General features: G+C 43.7%; 1 protein-coding gene and 1 non-coding gene across 8 annotated transcripts in view; both read right to left on the reverse strand.

The window, feature by feature from the left end:
- Positions 1 to 387: 387 nt before the first annotated feature.
- Positions 388 to 19,082, reverse strand: part of CHD4 (chromodomain helicase DNA binding protein 4) — a 30,688-nt gene continuing 11,993 nt past the window's right edge. For 3 of the 7 annotated variants that reach the window (XM_047065892.1, XM_047065894.1, XM_047065889.1), the window contains exons 19-40: positions 18,851 to 19,024; positions 18,351 to 18,492; positions 18,134 to 18,265; positions 17,901 to 18,018; positions 15,497 to 15,621; positions 14,973 to 15,210; positions 14,634 to 14,809; positions 11,053 to 11,233; positions 10,882 to 10,968; positions 10,704 to 10,792; positions 10,464 to 10,597; positions 9,978 to 10,122; positions 9,698 to 9,863; positions 9,343 to 9,440; positions 9,104 to 9,233; positions 7,751 to 7,822; positions 7,305 to 7,442; positions 6,967 to 7,075; positions 6,728 to 6,860; positions 2,374 to 2,572; positions 1,478 to 1,641; positions 388 to 1,314 (exon numbers count right to left, since the gene is read on the reverse strand). In XM_047065892.1, coding sequence (XP_046921848.1) covers positions 1,297 to 1,314; positions 1,478 to 1,641; positions 2,374 to 2,572; positions 6,728 to 6,860; positions 6,967 to 7,075; positions 7,305 to 7,442; positions 7,751 to 7,822; positions 9,104 to 9,233; positions 9,343 to 9,440; positions 9,698 to 9,863; positions 9,978 to 10,122; positions 10,464 to 10,597; positions 10,704 to 10,792; positions 10,882 to 10,968; positions 11,053 to 11,233; positions 14,634 to 14,809; positions 14,973 to 15,210; positions 15,497 to 15,621; positions 17,901 to 18,018; positions 18,134 to 18,265; positions 18,351 to 18,492; positions 18,851 to 19,024 — 2,968 coding nt within the window. In that variant the 3' untranslated portion in view covers positions 388 to 1,296. Of the gene's footprint in view, positions 1,315 to 1,477; positions 1,642 to 2,373; positions 2,573 to 6,727; positions 6,861 to 6,966; positions 7,076 to 7,304; positions 7,443 to 7,750; positions 7,823 to 9,103; positions 9,234 to 9,342; positions 9,441 to 9,697; positions 9,864 to 9,977; positions 10,123 to 10,463; positions 10,598 to 10,703; positions 10,793 to 10,881; positions 11,234 to 14,633; positions 14,810 to 14,972; positions 15,211 to 15,496; positions 15,622 to 17,900; positions 18,019 to 18,133; positions 18,266 to 18,350; positions 18,493 to 18,850; positions 19,025 to 19,082 lie in introns of all 7 variants that reach the window. The other 4 variants (XM_047065893.1, XM_047065890.1, XM_047065891.1 and 1 more) reach the window with 3 other exon arrangements.
- LOC124502810 (small Cajal body-specific RNA 11) lies at positions 9,526 to 9,665 on the reverse strand. Its single transcript, XR_006960058.1, has one exon. It is a non-coding gene; the product is annotated as a small Cajal body-specific RNA 11 (non-coding RNA).

Genomic DNA, 19,082 nt, shown 5'->3' on the forward strand with positions numbered 1-19,082 from the left:
AAAGGGTTGGCCTCTTGCCTCATTGCAGGTATCAGTGGGAAAAAGTGGTACCTCCACGCCGCCGCTCCTCCAACCAGGGCGTGAGACTTCGGCCCTCCTCCGCCCTACCATCGTCTCAAGACCAAGGAATCGCATGCTTCTCACCTCCCAGGCCTTTGATTAGGAGACCCGCTTCTTCGGCCCCCAAAACCCCCGCTCAGCCCGTTAAGTAAGGTTCGTCTCTGCCTGGGTTCACATCTCTAGAGGCTAGAACAAGGCTTCTTGTGTCCTAATTTCACATTAGTTAAGAAAAAATTACAGCCTTCCTCCAAGTAAACACTAAGGCGGTGCTTAGCAGCTGTTAAAAACATTTCCAAGCACTTTACTATTTTTATCTTCACAACTCTATGAAGAAGATATCTTTATTTTATAGGAGAAATCTACAGCCCAGGTAAGTTAACTCCCTCAGGTCACAAAGCCATGAATCAGTAGTACAGGGTATGAACCCAAGTATGGTTTTGGAGCCTCGCATTTTCCAGGTGGCAGTCATCCTTGATCCCCACCACATAAGGCACATGCACGCAGAACATGGCTCTTCTAAAGAATATCAGAACACAAGGTGACCCCCTTAGGTTTCAAATACACATTTCCCAGAGCTCCTGTCATACACACTCATCCACCTGCACCTACACCCACACTGAACCAGAGCACTAAAATACAAGGAAACTTTTATTTTCAATTTTCATCAAGAAATTTGCTGTGGTTTTTTATGCTTTTGGTTCTTTTCTTTTTTTTTTTTTTTTTTTTCCACTTTATTTCATTCTAGCTGCTCAGTGGCTGGAGCCGCTGGGTTCCTGGTATTAAAAAGATGCCAACAGAGGTAGCTGTGTCTCGCCCAGGGGCCCGGCCCACTCTGAATACCCCCAAAAAAGGAGAAAAGAAAACACAAAATAAACCAACAAAATAAAACCAAAAGGAGGAAGAAATTCAGATCGTTTTCTTCAAGCCTGGCGGGAACCCACAAGAGTTTGTGTGTAACAGGCGTTACGGTGGGGAGAAGCCAGGGCCCAGAAGGCCAGCCCGCCAGCTCCCTGCAGATGGCGCCGGCGCTACTGCTGCATGTCTCTCCAGCAGGAAGGGCACCACCGCCCCTCACTCCCTCCCCTTCCCCAGTGCACTGGGGGCTGTTCCTTTACAATGTGGAAGATGGGGCAGAAGGAAGGAGAGGGTCTCTCAGGCCCCAGGGGAGAAGCTGGGCAAGGGAAAGTGAGGAAGGTCACTGCTCAGCGGTGGAGGTGGTATCATCGATCCGGATCTTCACTGCTGCTGGGCTACCTACAGGAAAGAGAGCCAAGGGAGTCAGAATTCCAAACCATAGGAATCTACCTGATCCCAAGGGAACTCACCGGTAAGCCCCTGCACCCCCCAACCAGGAGAGCAATATTACAAGTTCCAGACTGGCTCTGCTGGAACAGCTGGCCAGAAGAAAACACTCTACCTGCTGTGGAGTAGGTTCGGGTGCTCGGTTTGCCAGGCGGCTGAGAATGTTACGCTCTGACATCTGTAGCCTCACAGCAACTGGGGGAATTCGGGCTATAGTAGCTGGGAGTCGAGTCACATCGGCTTTCATGTCACTCAGCAGTTCTTCTAGCTGTTTCAGAACTGCATGGGGTAAGGGTGCAGGGGGAAACAGATGGTGAGCTGTGGTAGTCAAGACTGAGATCCTTCTTAGCACGGTGAACCAGGCCCCTCTGTTACTTCTCAGTGATCCAAGTGACTGATGTGCTGGAGTATGGTCTGTCAGTCAGAGTCACCTGACTGGCCTCCACCATACCCAAGTTACTACTTCTTATATTCCACTTCCAACTGTCCATGATGCTATGCTTTTTTATGCCACTTAGCCCTCAATGCACTTTGCTCCATATTGTCTCGTCTGTATTCTCCCTCCATGAGAGAAGCTTATTCCTGTTGTTTCCTTTTTTCATCATCTTCCCTCTCCAGCTTTTGGAGCTATCTCCTCCTTCCTTTGTAACAGCCTTTTTTTCCTCATTTCACCCTCCACCCCACCCCCCCATGTTTGAACTTTAGTTAGAAACAAAATGTTGAAAGGGATCTAGAATCTAACTGGATCTTAAATCACCTGAAGTCACCTCTAAATTATCTCAGATGATACTCTATTATTCTGCTTTGCTTTCCACCTCCAAGAACTTGAATATATGGAGTTAAAAGAGGCAAAGAACCACTGTCCTTGATTGCCTCTAAGATATTAGCTTTTCAAGGAAGAAGGCAAAGATCCCAGCCAGAGGGACTCTGAAAGTTTTGGAAACAAGGAGTAACTATGTATTCGAGAGGAGGAAGGAGACCGAGTCAGCAGGAGGCAGGGGAGCCACTGGCTACCTTTGTGCAGGACTGCATTGGCTGGCTTGTTTCCTGCCATTGACTCCTTAGACAGGTGCTGATGACTCTCCGCCAAACACTCCACCTCAGCAAAGCGGGTGTTTAGGGCCATGGAAGGGTGAGAAGGGTCCTCGGACATGTTCAGGTAAGCTGCCCGGCGCAGCTGTTCCTCAATCACCAGGGCTTGTTCTAAGAGCTAGAGAAGGATAAAGAGGAGATGAGGGTTGGACTGATACTTACTCCGATTTTTGACAGGCTTCTCAGAACCCATAAAGAACCTTACAGATGGCTCCCCCACACACAAGCAGCTCAACATCACATTGCTTTTGCTTTTTTTTAATCCCCATTTGGAAGTCCATGTTTTTAAAACTCCTTGCCCTTTATTGATTTGCTTATACAAAAATGATAGTTTCAATTTAGAAAGTAGATCGTATAAAAAATTAAGATTGTAAATAATTGCACCTCCTAAAGATACTGTTAACACGTTCTGGTTTTTCTTTGCATATATATATTTTTATGTACCAGAGATCACTCTCTCTCTATAGATCTACATCATGGCTTCACTCAAAATTCCATAGTAAAAACCTTCCTTTATTATTAACTGCTCTTGACAAAAAATGCTTTTTTTAAAAAATTTTTTTTAACATTTACTTATTTTTTGAGAGACAGAGAAAGACAGAGCAGGAGCAGGGGAGGGGCAGAGAGGGAGACACAGAATCCGAAACAGGCTCCAGGCTCTGAGCCATCAGCACAGAGCCCGATGTGGGCCTTGAACTCACTAACCATGAGATCATGACCTGAGCTGAAGTCGGATGCTTAACCAACTGAGCCACCCAGGCGCCCCTGACAAAAGATGCTTTTTAGTGGTTGCATGATAGTCCCTTCTATGGATATACCTACCACATCATATCACTTAAGTTGTTTTACTTTTTAAAATTATTTTATTTTCTTTTGTCTCCATATCTCATTTCCATTCCCTTTCCTTCCTCCATAGGCAACGCTTATAATATACTTACTGCGTGGTTTTTGGTGTTTTTGAAGACTGAATGTTGGTTCATGTGCATATTTCTAATTTAACAAAATGTTGTTCTGTACACATAAAAAGCTTTTTCTTCCTTTCCCCACTTCAGATCTTTTTAATTTGTTCAATTTATGTTGTTCTATTACATATATTTTGTTTCTTCTGTTGCTTAGAACGCTTCATGATGTGAACCCACATTTTACCTATGCACACTCCCAGTGTCCCAACTGAACATCTAGGTTGCCTACAGGCCCCACCACCAAAAATTATGCTGCAATGAACACTTACACGTCACCTGATGGAGCTACGTAAAAGGTTCTTTGCAATATATTCCGAGGGACAGAATGCTGTTTCAGAAGTTATAAGACTTAATTTGCTCAAGTATCCATCCACTGGTTCTTAAAAACAATAAAGCCATTAGGGGTCAGGAAATAGGACAGTATGAGAATAATGGGCTGTTGTTTCTTCCACAGGACATGCTTCATCAAGCAGAATAATCTATCCCCAGACAGACCAAGCATCTACTTTCAATCTACAGATCCTGTCTCCTTCACCAACTGCCTCTTCCTGTCCCATACTATGAGCTTTCTCCAGGGCCAGCCCTTGGCTTGCTATTCTTTTAACGCACTCCCTTAAGTGATTTCTCCTTTCCCAGTTCAGCCAGCACCTCTGTGCAAATGATGCTTTTTGAACCTTCATTTCAAAGCACTGAGCGTTCTGATCCCACTCATGTGGTTGATCACTCTGATCCCACTTGTTTATGGTGATGGGGGTAGTGGGAGAACACTAGGACTTTTTCTAAAGTTTAACTCTACAAACTGCTCCCTCTTCATACTTCTCTGAACTGCCAATGATCATTTTTCTTGGTGACTCAGGCTCAAAACTTTAGTTTGTATCTCAAATCCAATCAGTCAAGAGTCAGAAAACTATGGTCTATGGCCAAAATCTGGCACATTGGCTGTTTTTGTATGGCTCAAGAGCTAAGAATGGTTTTTTTACATTTTTAAAAAAATATCTTGTTTTTCTACGTAATCTCCACACCCATCATAGGGCTCGAACTTGTAACCTCAAGGTCAAGAGTTGCACACTCTACTGACTAAGCCAGCCAGGTGCCCCAGTTTTTTACATTTTTATTTTATTTTATTTTTTTTTTTTTTTCAATGTTTATTTATTTTTGGGACAGAGAGAGACAGAGCATGAACGGGGGAGGGGCAGAGAGAGAGGGAGACACAGAATCAGAAACAGGCTCCAGGCTCTGAGCCATCAGCCCAGAGCCTGACGCGGGGCTCGAACTCACGGACCGCGAGATCGTGACCTGGCTGAAGTCGGACGCTTAACCGACTGCGCCACCCAGGTGCCCCCAGTTTTTTACATTTTTAAATGGCTAGAAAAAAAATCAACAGTTTGTGACACTTTATAAAAATTATATGAAGGTCAAATTTTGGCATCAATAAATACAGTTTTATGGGAACACATTCATACTTACTCGTTTATCACCTGTGGCTACTTGCACACTACGAGAGTCTTTGCAACATGTATGTCCCACAAAGCCTGAAATAGTTACTATCGAGCCCTTTAATAGAAAAGGTTTGCTGACCCTACAATAAATCAGTAAATCCTATCAATTATTTGGTATTTTGTTTCCTTTATCTTATCCTTTTCATTTTCTACAACCAGCACCACAGCCCAGCCTTTGCTACCTCATGACTGTACAGCAGTTCTGTAATCTCATGAATGCTGTTTCCATTTCCCTTGGTCATATCAAAACTCTTCACAATCCTTCAATGCCTGCCCATTAACTAACTATAGGGTCAAGTCCAAACTCTCATCTGGTGCCAAAAAACGCACCTACTGACCTCTAACCCTTACCTATCTCTCCAACCTACCTCCCACCATCACCCAAACAAGTGTTCTCTACAGCCCGACTGGACTACTTGCTGTTTGCAAACACCATAAGCTCTGCTGCCTCTAGGTCTCTGCCCTACCTAATCCCGTTGGTTCAAACAGCCTTCTGTTTCTATCCAGTTATCTCTATTACATTAATCAAAACTTAATTCCAATACCAGCTTCTCCACAAAGCCATTTGGGAGCTCTCTTCTGGCTCCCTAATTTTCCCTGGAGAACTTCCATATGAATCCCTCCCAATACACAGAGTGGCATTCATTTTATCACACATTTGCCTCTACCTTAAACCAAAAGTTCCTTGAGAATAGGCACCATGCCTTATTTTTGTATCCCTGTGCCACTCGTTGCTTGGCACATGTTTGAAGATTTATTAGTGTACATTTCTTACCCCCCAGTTACAGTCAGCCTAAAATCCCCATATCTTGTCTTCATGGTATCCCATTTTGATGGTCTGCACAAAGGTGCCCTCAATGTACGTTTGCCGAATTCTAGACTGAGACTCTCTTCAGCCCTGGGTTTACTAACTCTAGTGATTCTGAGAATGAAGCTCTACCTTTGCATCTCCTCTTTGCATCCACCCCACCCCTTATCCACACAGGTGCTCTCAGATGCAGATAAAAGTAACACTAGCCCACTGACAGCCCTCCCTCTTCAAAGATCCAATTCAGTCCCATCTCTGTATCTTTCCTGCACACTCCAACCTACAGTGTTCCCCCAACATATCCACTGCATGTCTGTGTCATTTATTGGTATGTATGTATTTAACTAGGCTCCATGCCCAACGTGGGGCTTGAACTCATGACCCTGAGATCAAGAGTTGCATGCCCTACTGAGTTAGCCAGGTGCCATTCTGTCTGTGTCATTTATTAGGCACAGTCATCTTCAGCCCTTGAAGAGCTGGTTAACTTTCGAGTCTCTAGGTCTTAATTTTTTTGCTTTTTTTTTTTAACTTTTTATTTAAGTTATCTCTGTATTTGTGGGGCTTGAACTCACAACCCCAAAATCAAGAGTGGCATGCTTTTCTGACTGAGTCACCCAGGTGCCCCCATATTTCTAATATTTAAGATACTTGGGAACAAAGCCTTTCACAATATAAAAAGTTAAGTAACATACACAGGAAAACACAATAAAAAGCATGGCTGCATGAATAGACTACCTCCTTTGTAGTCCCTTCTGCACTGTAAAGGCTGTCATTTCAGGGCACCTGGGTGGTTCAGCTGGTTAAGCATTCAACTCTTGATTTCAGCTCAGGTCATGATCTCAGTTTGTGAGATCAAGCCCCACGTCTGGTCTCTGAGAGTGCAGAGCCTATTTGGGATTCTCTCTCCCTCTCTTTGCCCCTCCTCCTCTCCCCAAAATAAATAAATAATAAAATAAAAATAAAAGCTGTCACTTCAACATTTCATTCCTCCCCATCCTGCTCACCTTGAACCTTCGGGCTAGAAACTTATTCTTGATCTCTAAGAAATTGCCACGATTCATTTCACCCTTGAAAGGTTCATTGAGGATGGCATAGCGTGGGTCATTCTGGATGTCCTGCCACCGGGCATAGCCATGGCTATTGGAAAATTGCTCAGGAAAAACAAAACAAGGAAAGAACCTCAAACATGGGATCTTCAGAAACCTTCACCAAGAACCTCAGCCCAGCCTCAGGCAAAGGATACTTTATGATGCCAGCCAGCAGCCAGTAGTCATGTCGCCGATGCCAGATCTCATAAGTCTTCTTGGTGACTGTGGCTGCCCGCTCCTCATTCTGCCAAAGGGAGTGCAACTCTGAAGAGAATTTGGGGAAGGTTGGGGAGAAAAAGAGACACAAATGTCTTTAAGAATTCAAAAAACTCTTTATCTCTGCCCCCACAGATGCCATCTTAGTAGTATGCCATGCCTATGGCTTTCTAACACAGAATCAGCTTGACAGTCCCTCATCTAATGAAGTCTTTGTACAGGAACCCTAATTTCACTTTAGATGCTTCTAACCCCAGATGGTCCCTCATTGTCATACCAGTAAAACCACCATCTGCGATGTTGAACATAAATCGCTGTTTAATATTTTTTTTCTGCTTCTCGTCATTCAGGTCCTTGGGGGTCTCTCCATTCTGAAGCATCACCTCTTTTTTCTCTTCTTCTTCTTTCTTCTCTTCTACAGGATATGCAGAAGAAAAATATCAGCGCCATACAAAAGCATAGCACCTTGGCCTTTACCCACAGCATTATATGCTGCAAGTATCCAGCCACCTCCACCCTTTCTCCACACTGTTTCTCAAACCCAGAAAAAGATGCCACCGGCCCATGACAATCATATGTAGGGACAGATGGAGTCTTTTAGCTTGGGATAAAATAGCTATATGGGTGTGGATGGGAAGAGGCCAGGGGCTATCCCAGAGATAAAATCCTTGCATCTAGTTTTAGAGTCCTTTTTAATCATAACCAGCTTCTCCAAACACCCACCTTTGTCCTCTACCACAATGGGAGTCAGATCTACTGCTGACTTCTCCTCTACCTTCTCCACGTCAGCAACACCTGGGGAGAACAGATGGCATCGAGAGTGTATAAAGAAGAATGTTTTGGGGTGCTTGGCTGGCTCAGTCACAGACATGCAACTCTTGATCTCAAGCTTGTGAATTCAAGCCCCATGTTGGATGTACAGATTACTCAAAAATAAAATCTTTTGGAGCACCTGAGTGACTCAGGGATTAAGCATCAAACTCTGGATTTTGGCCCAGGTCATTCATGATCTCACTATCTGTGGGACTGAGCCCTGAATCTGGCTCTGCACTGATAGCACAGAGCCTGCTTGGGATTCTCTCTGCCCTTCTCCCATTTGCGTGCACTCTCTCTCTCAAAATAAATAAACGTTAAAAAATAAATAAATAAAGGGGCACGTGGGTGGCTCAGTCAGTTGAGCGTCCAACTTCAATTCAGGTCATGATCGAGCAGCTCGTGGGTTTGAGCCCCACTCAGGCTCTGTGCTGACAGCTCAGAGCCTAGAGCCTGCTTCGGACGTCTCCCTCTCTCTCTCTCTCTGCCCGTCCCCCACTTGCACTCACTCTCAAAAAAAATAAAACATAAAATTTTTTAAAATAAACATTAAACAAAATTTTTTTTAACAAAACAAAAATAAATAAATAATAATTAATTAATTGACTTAAAAAAGAAGGGGGTCCTGGGTAGCTCAGTCAGTTGAGCATCTGACTCTTGGTTTCAGCTCAGGTCATGATCTCACAAGATCTAGCCCCAAGTGGGGCTCTGCACCGACAGCACAGAGCCTGCTTGGGATTCTCTCTGCCCCTACCCTGCTCATGCTTGCTTTAAATTTACATATTAACTTAAAAAACAAAATAAAAAAATAAAAATGTTCTCTGTTCCTCACCATAACCAAATGGAACAGTCTTTTTTTTTTTCTTCTTAAGTTTATTTATCTACTTTGAGAAAGAGACAGGGGAGTGAGAGCACATGCAAATGGGGAAGGGGCAAAGAGAGAGAATCCCAAGCAGGCTCTGCACTGTCAGCAAGGAGCCTGACTTGGGGCTTGAACTCACAAACCCTGGGATCATGACCTGAGCTGAACTCTGACGCTTAACTAATCTAATCGAGCCACCCACATGCCCTGGAACAGTCTTAATCCTAAATCTCCATGATTAACATCATAAAAGACATCTTAAGGGGGAAAAAACCCTCAATTTAAATTCAAGGGTGCAGGATTCTTCAGGGTTTCACTTCTTCCTGACACCCCATAGCCCAGTTAAAAGTCCAAGAGCTTCACAGGGATCTGCACAATGTAGTACTTGAAAATGTGGATACCTTTGGGCTCTGTCTCCATCGGTTCCTCTGTTCTCTCCTTCACCTCTGCCTTTTCCACTTTCTCCTCTCCCTCGGGAGGTTCAACAAGGACTTTTTCATCCTCTGAGGCAGGGGCAGGGGGTTGTGTACACTTCAAAGGAAAAAGACGTAAGTTGAAGCAAACAGGCCAACGATCGAAAAGGATGAACGGGCTTATCCATTTACCTTTGGTATGGCATCCAGTCACCCCCATCTCTTACCTCGACAGTGGCCTCTGGGGCTGCAGATTTAACCTCCTTTTCTCCTTCTGCACTCTCTTCTTCTTTGAGGCTATTCTCTTCTATTTTTATCCCATCCTCTGCAGACCAACAGAAGACAATTAATTAGGAGGAAGGTCCTAGACCAGCGAGAAGGTCACACCCGCTCAGTTTGTCTCATCTTAAGTTGTCCTCTCGTGCCTTTAAGAGCCAGCCCTATTCTTAGGACGGCTCTCCTAAACTGAGAGGGAGATTGCTCTGTGTCCTGCCAGACTCCCCTGTTAGAGCTGAGCACAAGGGAGCAGACAAAGCATAGGCAAGGACAAAAGACAGAAAAAGAGAGTACAAGCACACTTACCAGCAGGTGGGGCAGGTGCAGGGGTATTGGGTTGTGTGTCCCCTGGAGTGGAGGGTGTGGGAGTCTTTGGGGAAGGTGACCCTGGCTGGGACATTTTCTTGTTCTCCTCTACTTCAGCAAGTTCAGGCATGCTCCAGCGCCCATTGACATGTTCAAACTCCTGAACCTGGAGCAATAAGACAAGATAGTGAAGACTCAATTCCAGCTCTAGGCTCCTTTCCTATTGGCCCTCCAGTTTCCCCTACAAACTCTGAACAATGAAAAGAGGCTCAGGGCTCACCTTCTTTCGAATCAAGGACATGACACCAATTCTAGTAAGGACATGCTGGCGAGACAGGCCTTCTCGGGGGACACCATCAGCAAAGGTCTCAGCCCCATCTGCCCCCGGCTCACATAAATGTCGCATAAAAAGAGACACATAAGCCCTGTAGTAAGGAAGTGAAAAATGAATTAAACAGCTATCAGGCCAACTCCTAGATGAGATCTTTCCAACCACTTAGGCATTAACTTAGGCAACAACCACTCTGGCTCCATCTTGAGATAAAGCCCACAATCGCATTGAAGGATGGTTCTCCAGATCCCACACCACGCCCCAGGTTCTCTTCTAGGGAAGCTAGAAACACAAAGAGCCCTATTACTAACAGCTTCACCCATCAACTTCAACAGAGAACACGGACAATTTCCCTGCACAGCCTGGACGAGTAGTGTGGAATGACCAGAGATTAAAAACTCTTGCTCTGTACAGTCACTCCAGCTCTCAACTTACTTGAACTCTTTCTCTGATTTGCCTCGCAGATCTCTCACAAGCCACTGGGTGGTAAAAGCATCCTGAGGTGGCATCCCATATCGCATAATTGCATTAAGAAAGGCTTTTCGCTGACGAGCATTAAAGCCAAGTACCTAGAAGAAGGAGGAGCCTACGTGAGAGGGAGCAGGTCTTACTCCATCAAAGACCAAATATCAAGCACTCACCCATCACCCCTCCTTAGAATCAAACAGCACTTACTTCAATATTCCCACCAACACGGGCCAACAGAGGAGGCAATGGCTTATCTTTATCATTCCGCAGGCCCTTGCGACTGGGCCTGCGGGGAGCTGCAAAAAGAAAAGGAGGCATAAGCGACACTGACAGAGGTATTAAACAAAGTAACATTTAAAAGTCAGCAGAAAGGCATAGCCCTCACCTTCTGAGCGTTCATCAAAGTCTTCATCACCTTCCTCTGAGGCCACTGAATAATCGGACTGGTTGTCGGACTGGTCGTCCTGCCAATCTGGAGGGAGAGAGGGCAGATGAGCGGGGCCCACTGCTCTAGTGGAACGGCCCATGGGTGGGGGGCGGGGCCGGCCACACACACCTCGGTCCTCCTGGGAGCCATCATTGTAGTTGACCTGTTTACGGATTCTTTTTCCTTTGCCCAGATTTCGGGCTAGATCTTCTTGCTGCTGCTCATAATGGTGCCGCAGCAATTTCTCCCAGTAGTCAGGATCCACACTTTCTTCCTGTTTTATGATTTCTCGTTCTACCTCCTCTTCCTCCTGGGACAGAGGGAGGGCCAGGACTCAGGGGTGCTGAAGTCAGCACCACCAGCTACCCCTGGTCCTCACAGTTCCCACTGTGCTAGCTCCTTTTCAGGACTGGACTCTGAAATACTTAGTGTGCCTGGTTGGACCTAAGAACTTAAGAGAAATTTAATTGACAGGACATGGCTCCTCATAATTACATAGAGATTAGCAGTCAACATAACTAAAGAAAAACGTGAGATGAAGTTATCACAAGAGAAGCATGAAGAGACAGTATGCTTTCTTCTAACACTTTTTACTGAGACCTACACAGTTGGGAGACAGCAAAATATACGAAAAAGAGATTAGATAGGAAGGGAGAATAGAAGGGCTTCTGGGGGCACCTGGGTGGCTCAGTCGGTTAAGTGGCCGACTTCGGCTCAGGTCATGATCTCGCAGACCGTGAGTTCAAGCCCTGCGTCGGGCTCTGTGCTGACAGCTCAGAGCCTGGAGCCTGTTTCAGATTCTGTGTCTCCCTCTTTCTGACCCTCCCTCGTTCATGCTCTCTCTCTGCCTCAAAAATAAATGTTAAAAAAAAAATTTTTTAAAAAAAGGGCTTCTGAAATACTACAAAAAATCTTCATAAGAGATAAAGAAGAAGGACCATAAGCTCTTCTGTTCTTCATAATTTCATAAAAATTTGCCAACTGTGTGCAAAAAAACAAAACCAAATTATACATACATACTCTCTTACGTTCTAGTAATGTTTACGTTCCTCCAAAAAATCTTTTTTTCAGACACTTCAAGACCAGTAACTGATTCCAAATCCCTTACATTAGAACTAAACCACTACTAACAGCATATTAGAAACACCCTAAATGTCTATCATTATGGAACTAACTGAACCAATTCCTGGGGGTGGGGAGTGGGCAAAATGGATGTAGAGGGTCAAAAGGTACGAACCTTGGTTATAAAATAAACAAGTCCTGTGAATATAACACACAGCATGGTGATTACAGTTAATAATCACCGTATTGCATATTTGAAAGTTGCTGAGAATAGATCTTAAAAGTTCTCACCACAAGAAAAAAAAAATGCACAACTATGCATGGTAACAGATGTTAACTAGACTTACCAGGTGATCGTTTCACAAAATACATAAATATCAGATCAATTTGTTGTACAACAGAAACTAAACATATATGCTGTCAATTTTACCTCAATCTTAAAAAATAAATCAGGGGGCGCCTGGGTGGCTTAGTGGATTAAGTGTCCAATTCTCGACTTCAGCTCTGGTCATGATCTTATGGTTCATGGGATCCAGCCCCACGTCAGGCTCTGATGCTAAGAGCACAGAGCCTACTTGGGATTCTCTCTCACTCTCTCTCTCTCTCTCTCTCTGCCCCTCCCCCGCTTGCTTGTTCATGCTCTCTCTAAATAAATAAATAAATATTTAAGTAAATAAATAACGGTACTTACAAACAAAGATATATTATGCAGCAAAAAAAAGGGGCAAAGGGGAGGCCTGGTTGGCTCAACTGGTACGGCACATGACTCTTGATCTCAGGGTTATAAAGTACGAGCCCCACACTAGGTATAGAGATTAGTTAAAAAATATATAATCTTGGGGCGCCTGGGTGGCGCAGTCGGTTAAGCGTCCGACTTCAGCCAGGTCACGATCTTGTGGTCCGTGAGTTCGAGCCCCGCGTCGGGCTCTGGGCTGATGGCTCGGAGCCTGGAGCCTGTTTCCGATTCTGTGTCTCCCTCTCTCTCTGCCCCTCGCCCGTTCATACTCTGTCTCTCTCTGTCCCAAAAATAAATAAACGTCGAAAAAAAAATAAAAAATAAAAAAAATAAAAAAATAAAAAATATATAATCTTAAAAACAATTTTTTTTAAAGGAGGAGGAGCTCTTTATGTAATTTATTTGGGCTAAATCTCCAAGATTAATCAAATGGACAAAAAGCAAGGTACAGAACATCATATATGACTACTTTTGTGTTTAAAATGAAAAGGGAAAAAAGTGTTTATATGTGTGTATGTATGTATATATAGGCACATGCATGTATACATATGTATGAATGTAATTTGTATGCACATAAAATACCTTTAGGAAAATATACAAAAAACTGAAAACTTCAGTTATCCCCAGGGAGGGAACTAGATGGGAAAGAGATACCTTGGTATCTTCTGAATTTTGAATGTGCATTACTATTTATTCAAAAAATACAATTTAAAAAATCTTATAAGGTAGATGGCAGCCACAGCTGCTAATGAGAGGGCCATTTGTATACCTGAGTAGTCAACAGCAGAGGTTATCAATGGGAGGACCACCCTCCCTTCCCAACCATTCAGCATGTGCTGCCCCAAGCCAATCACCCCTCCATGCAGTCACTGCCCCAACAGAAACACAAAGCACCTTACAGGAGGGCGGTTTTGACTGAATACTACAGCCCACACACCTATGTCAGACTTCTCAGTCACAGTTCCAACAGAGTCTAGTAGCATCATCTCCAGAAGAAAACAAAGAGAACAGGTATATATCAGAAAAACACAGCAATAAGGGGGGGATGGTTTTGAGTTGGAAAGCTGGGAAAAGATGGCAAAGACTGCCAGAAAGCTATGCCAATTCAAAGAACTCTGAGTTGAATGGTCTAAAGAGGACCAGAAGAAAAAGTCAATTTGTTTTTTCATTTTATACTCTACTTCTGGGGGAGAAAATTATTAAAGAAGCCACACATTCATCAGTTTTAGGGTTTTTTTTTGTTTTGTTTTTGGTAAAAAAGGAAAGGAAGAAAAGAAAAAGGGAAAACAATTCTATTGCTATAAAAAGTACAGGGAAATAGGGGCACCTGGGAGGCTCAGTTGGTTAAGCAACTGACTTCGGCTCAGGTCATGATCTCACAGTTTGTGAGTTGGAGCCCCACATCAGGATCTCCGCTGTCAGCACAGAGCCCGATTTAGATCCTCTGTCCCCTTCTCTCTCTTTGCTCTTCCTCCACTCACTCATTGCACACACGTGCGAGCGCCTGCTCTCCAAAATAAAAATACTAAAAAAAAAGAAGTACAGGGAAATAGGCTGCCCAGATATGCATCTCATCTCCTGCCTTTTCTTCCAAGAGATTTGAGATAGAAATCAAAAGTTTATTTGTAGGATCAATAAACTACAGAAGATAAAATGAGATTCTGATAAGGAAGAGCTAATATATATATAAATGTTTTGAGTGTGAAATTTGGCTATGAGTTTCCTGATAGCCACGGCAAAAATGAGAATGTGACTGCCCATGTGTGATAATATTTACTTTCAAAGAGGTATATCAATTCAATGTACTGATTTACCTACAGATGTTTTCCTCTTGTCTCAAATACCATCCTGGTCGCAATAACAAATTCCAGACCAGTCATCAAGCACAGCATGGCCTTGGACTCATACTCACCCCCATCTCTTCTTCCCGCACCACGTACTGGGCCACTTTGAATGAGCTCAAATATTCATTCATGCCCTGCAATTCTGTGTCTTCTGTCTCATCCTGGTTACGGTCCAGAAGTCGCTCAATGGCCTTATCATCATAGTGGATAACACTGCTATCTTCTCCCTCTTTGTTGTCTCCTCCTACAAAGAATCAGGGGTCCATACCCTCAAACTCAGATTCAGCAGCTGCAGTGAAAAAGCAAGTCCCACAGGACCCTAGGTCCAAGTCTCAGGACCCTAAGTATCAAATATACCCTCTAGAGAGGCCAAGCCCCACACCAAAACAAGTTCCTGACTAGCTCACCTCCATCTGTGGCTTCATCCTTAAATAGTTCTTCAGTGCCAAACTTGAGGATGTCATCAAGCTCCTGTTTGGACATGGATCCAGTCTTGGAGCCCAGCCCAGGCCGAACCACTAGATGCGTCAGCATCATCTTCTTCTTTGCCACCTGCGTGATGCGCTCCTCCACTGACGCACGGGTCACAAACCGATATATCATCACCTTCTTATTCTGCCCAATACGGTGAGCTCTACTAAAAGCCTGAAGGTGGGCACGATGCAAAGTCAGAAACTGAAGTAATCCTATTTTCCTGCTTCTGCGTTTGCCTTCACACAAACTTCACCCCCCCCAGACCCCACCTTCTCTCATGTTACCCCCAAATTAAGACCTTGGCTAACCCAAACTCTCTGGTTCACAATAAGGTAAAAGACACAAAAAGAATCTACTGTTTTCCCCTGAAACAACTAATTCCAGATGGTGGAGCCCTCACAGAGAACACTGCATTACCAATAAGTTACTGTATATGAAGGCCACTACCTCTGCTCACCTGGATGTCATTATGGGGGTTCCAGTCAGAGTCATAGATAATAACTGTGTCAGCAGTGGCCAGATTGATTCCAAGGCCCCCAGCTCGAGTAGAAAGCAAGAAGCAGAACTGTTGAGCACCCGGTGCTAAGGAAGGAACAAAAATCATTAGAAGGGTCTCTTGAGGGGCACCTGGCTGGCTTAGTCAGTAGAGCATTTGACTCTTGATCTCAGGGTTGGGAGTTCGATCCCAAAGTTGGGTGTAGAGAGCACTTAAAAATAATAAAAAAATCTTAAAAAAAAAAAAGTGTCTCCTGAATTCCAATTAATAAATGTAGAAAGAATGTCAGAAATACAAAACCTCATCAGGCAAACATCAGACTAGTAAAAGTTTGAGGAGAGACAGTGCATGACCATACTCTCAAATACCTCCTTCATCCAGTTATGTAACAGATAAATCGTGGGGGTGAAAGGCACAGCATAGAGAATATGGTCAGTGATACTGTAATAGTGTTGTATGACAGATGGTAACTACACTTGTGGTGAGCAGAGTGTAACTTTTAGAGTTACACTCTAAGTTCACTACCTTGCACACCTGACACTAATGTTAACACTGTGTCAAATATACTTCAACTAAAAAAAAAAAGATATTTATCAATTACAATGTGAAAAAGAGTAGCTTTACAGTGGAGAAACTAAGCAGGTATCACCTGAACTGAAGGATCAAGGTTAACATTACCAGTAATGAGACATTATCAACATCATGTCCTCCCCCTGACACGATACACCAAAAATAACACTGTGGGGCACCGGAGTGGCTCAGTCGGTTAAGCAACCAACACTTGGTTGCAGCTCAGGTCATGGTCTCATGATTCATGAGTTCAAGCCCCACATCCAACTCTGCACTGATGGTGCAGAGCCTGCTTGGGATCCTCTCTCACCCTCTCTCTCACTGCCCCTCCCCCACTCATTTTCTCTTCCTCTCTCTCACTCTCAACATAAATAAATTTTAAAAACATGGAGGGGCACCTGGGTGGTTCAGTTAAGCGTCCAACTTTTGATTTCAGCTCAGGTCATGATCTCATAGTCTGTGAGACCGAGCCCTGCAAAAGGCTCTGCGCTGCCAGCACAGAGCCTGCTTGGGATTCTCTCCTCTCTCTCTCTCTGCACCTCCCCTCCATGTGTGTGTGCAAGCGTGCACACTCTCTCTCAAAATAAATGAACATTTTTTAAAAAGTTCTTTAAAATAAATGGGGGGGAAAAGAACACGGCATTGCTTCTATGGTATTCTTGTCCAAAAAGTCTAAAAACCTCAATCTACTCATGAGAAAACATCAGACAAACCCAAACTCACAGACATTCTACACAATAAATAACCAGCAATCATAAAATGTATCAATAATAGGGGTGCCTGGGTGGCTCAGTGGGTTAAGCAGCCAACTTCACTCAGATCATGATCTCCTGGTTTGTGAGTTCGAGCTCCATGTCAGACCCTTTGCTGACAGCTCAGAGCATGAAGCCTGCTTTGGATTCAGTGTCTCCCTCTCTCTCTGCCCCTCCCCGTCTCAAACTCTTGTCCCTGTCTCTCAAAAATGAATAAACGTTAAAAAAAAAATTTTTTTTTAAAGTATCAATGGCATGACAACAAAGGAAAGAATGAAGAAATATGTCAGAAAAAGACACAACAACCAAATGCAATGTGGGATCTAATACTGGATCCTGAAACAGGAAAAGGACATTAGGAGGAAAACTGGTGACATTCAATTAAGGTCTACAGCTTAGTTACTAGTATGACATCACTCATAATTTCCTGCTTTTGACAGTTGTACTGTGGTTATATAAGTTGTTATCGTTAAGAGAAGTTGAGCGAAGATATATGTGAACTCTGTATTATTTTCTTCCGACTTTTAAGTCCAAAATTATTTTAAAATAAAAAATGAGGGGGCGCCTGGCTGGCTCAATCAGGAAGAGCGTACAACTCTTGATCTCGTGGTCATGAGTTTGAGCCCCATGGTGGGTGTAGAGATTACTAAAATAAATAACCTTTTAAAAAAATAAACAATATAAAAAAATGAGGAGGGGGGAGGGGTGGCTACGGACACAAGTCTGCCACGAAATTGCTAATTGAGCTTGGGTTAAGTCCTGCTCCCTCTGTGAGCCTCAAGATACAATGAAAAAGGTTAATTAAATACAACGCTCTTCTTCCAGCAGAAAGAACGAAGACTCCAACAAAAGAAAAAAAATCTGCTAGGAATAGTTCAACACATTCTTCCAATCAAAGGCATTCAAAAGCTTTAATTCTTCCATATCAGTTGACAAAAACTCAAAAGAACCACACAGAAAAGCAGATACACAAGAACAAGTAATCCATCCAAAGACATGAGTCAATGAGAATTCCTGGATTGAAGGTACTCCTTTCCTCTTACCATTGAAGCGGTCAATGGCCTCTTGTCGCATGTTCCCAGTTATCCCACCATCAATACGTTCATACTTATAACCTTCATGTTCCAAGAAATCCTCCAACAAGTCCAGCATCTTGGTCATCTGGAAAAGGAGCAGAGTTTAATTAAAGGGGAGTCAGATGGTAATTGCTTTCCTCACGTCACTGAGGGTTGTCTACTGCTCCCTCTCAAAGCTCCCAGCTCCTCCCACACAATACCTGAGAGAAGATGAGTACACGGTGCCCACCCTCCTTAAGGTTCTTAAGCATCTTCTGTAGCAGCAATAATTTTCCAGATGCTCGGATTAGAGCACTGCCATCATACATGCCATTGGGCATTTTAGGGGCTTCCTGAAGAAAGAAGCAAAAAGAAAAGAACACTGAACAAAATGGAGCAATTCCAACCCAGCAAAGAACGAGAGGAGGCACAACATACCATCGCAGCCACAGGGAAAAGATATGGGTGGTTGCAGCACTTCTTAAGATCCATCACCACATTCAGCAGAGAGACCTGGTTGCCACCCCCTCGAGCATTGAGTGCTTCAAAATTTCGAGTGAGGATGTACTTGTAGTATTTCCTACATGGGCAAGACAGAAAGAGAAGTCAGATTCAAGAGCCTTCATAGGACTTACAACCTTTATACAACTCCCAAGACAGTCCCAAGGTCTGAGATCTTCCTTCCAACATATCTTGCTTCAGGACTAAGGAAACCTAACAAGCACCACCAACACCAACAGCACAAACACCATCATGTTAAATAAAGTACTTAACTAAGTAAGAACTATGACCAGAAACAATTAGGTTTCTGTAGACTTTGCTTGTTCCTGTCACCAGATGCCTTGAAGCAGAATGCAGGGAGGAATAAGAAACACTTGGCAAACTAGTAGATGTCTATCCACAAAATGGAGTCAGTGCTTCTGTCCCTTCTGACTTACTTCTGCATGGGGCTCAGCTCCACACGCACAATCAGTTCTGTCTTGGATGGCATATTTTTGAACACATCAGCTTTGAGCCGCCGCAACATGTGAGGGCCCAGCATATCGTGCAGTTTTTTAATCTGGTCTTCCTTGGCAATGTCTGCAAACTCCTCCAAAAAGCCTTCCAAATTGCTTCAGAAAAAAAAAAGACAGTCATATAGGAAATGGGCAACAGGAAGAATTAGAAGCA

Source organism: Lynx rufus, unplaced genomic scaffold, assembly GCF_022079265.1.
Source record: "Lynx rufus isolate CCGP_SWC_20201006 ecotype Redwood Valley unplaced genomic scaffold, mLynRuf1.p SCAF_7, whole genome shotgun sequence".
NCBI classification, from domain to species: Eukaryota; Metazoa; Chordata; class Mammalia; order Carnivora; family Felidae; genus Lynx; species Lynx rufus.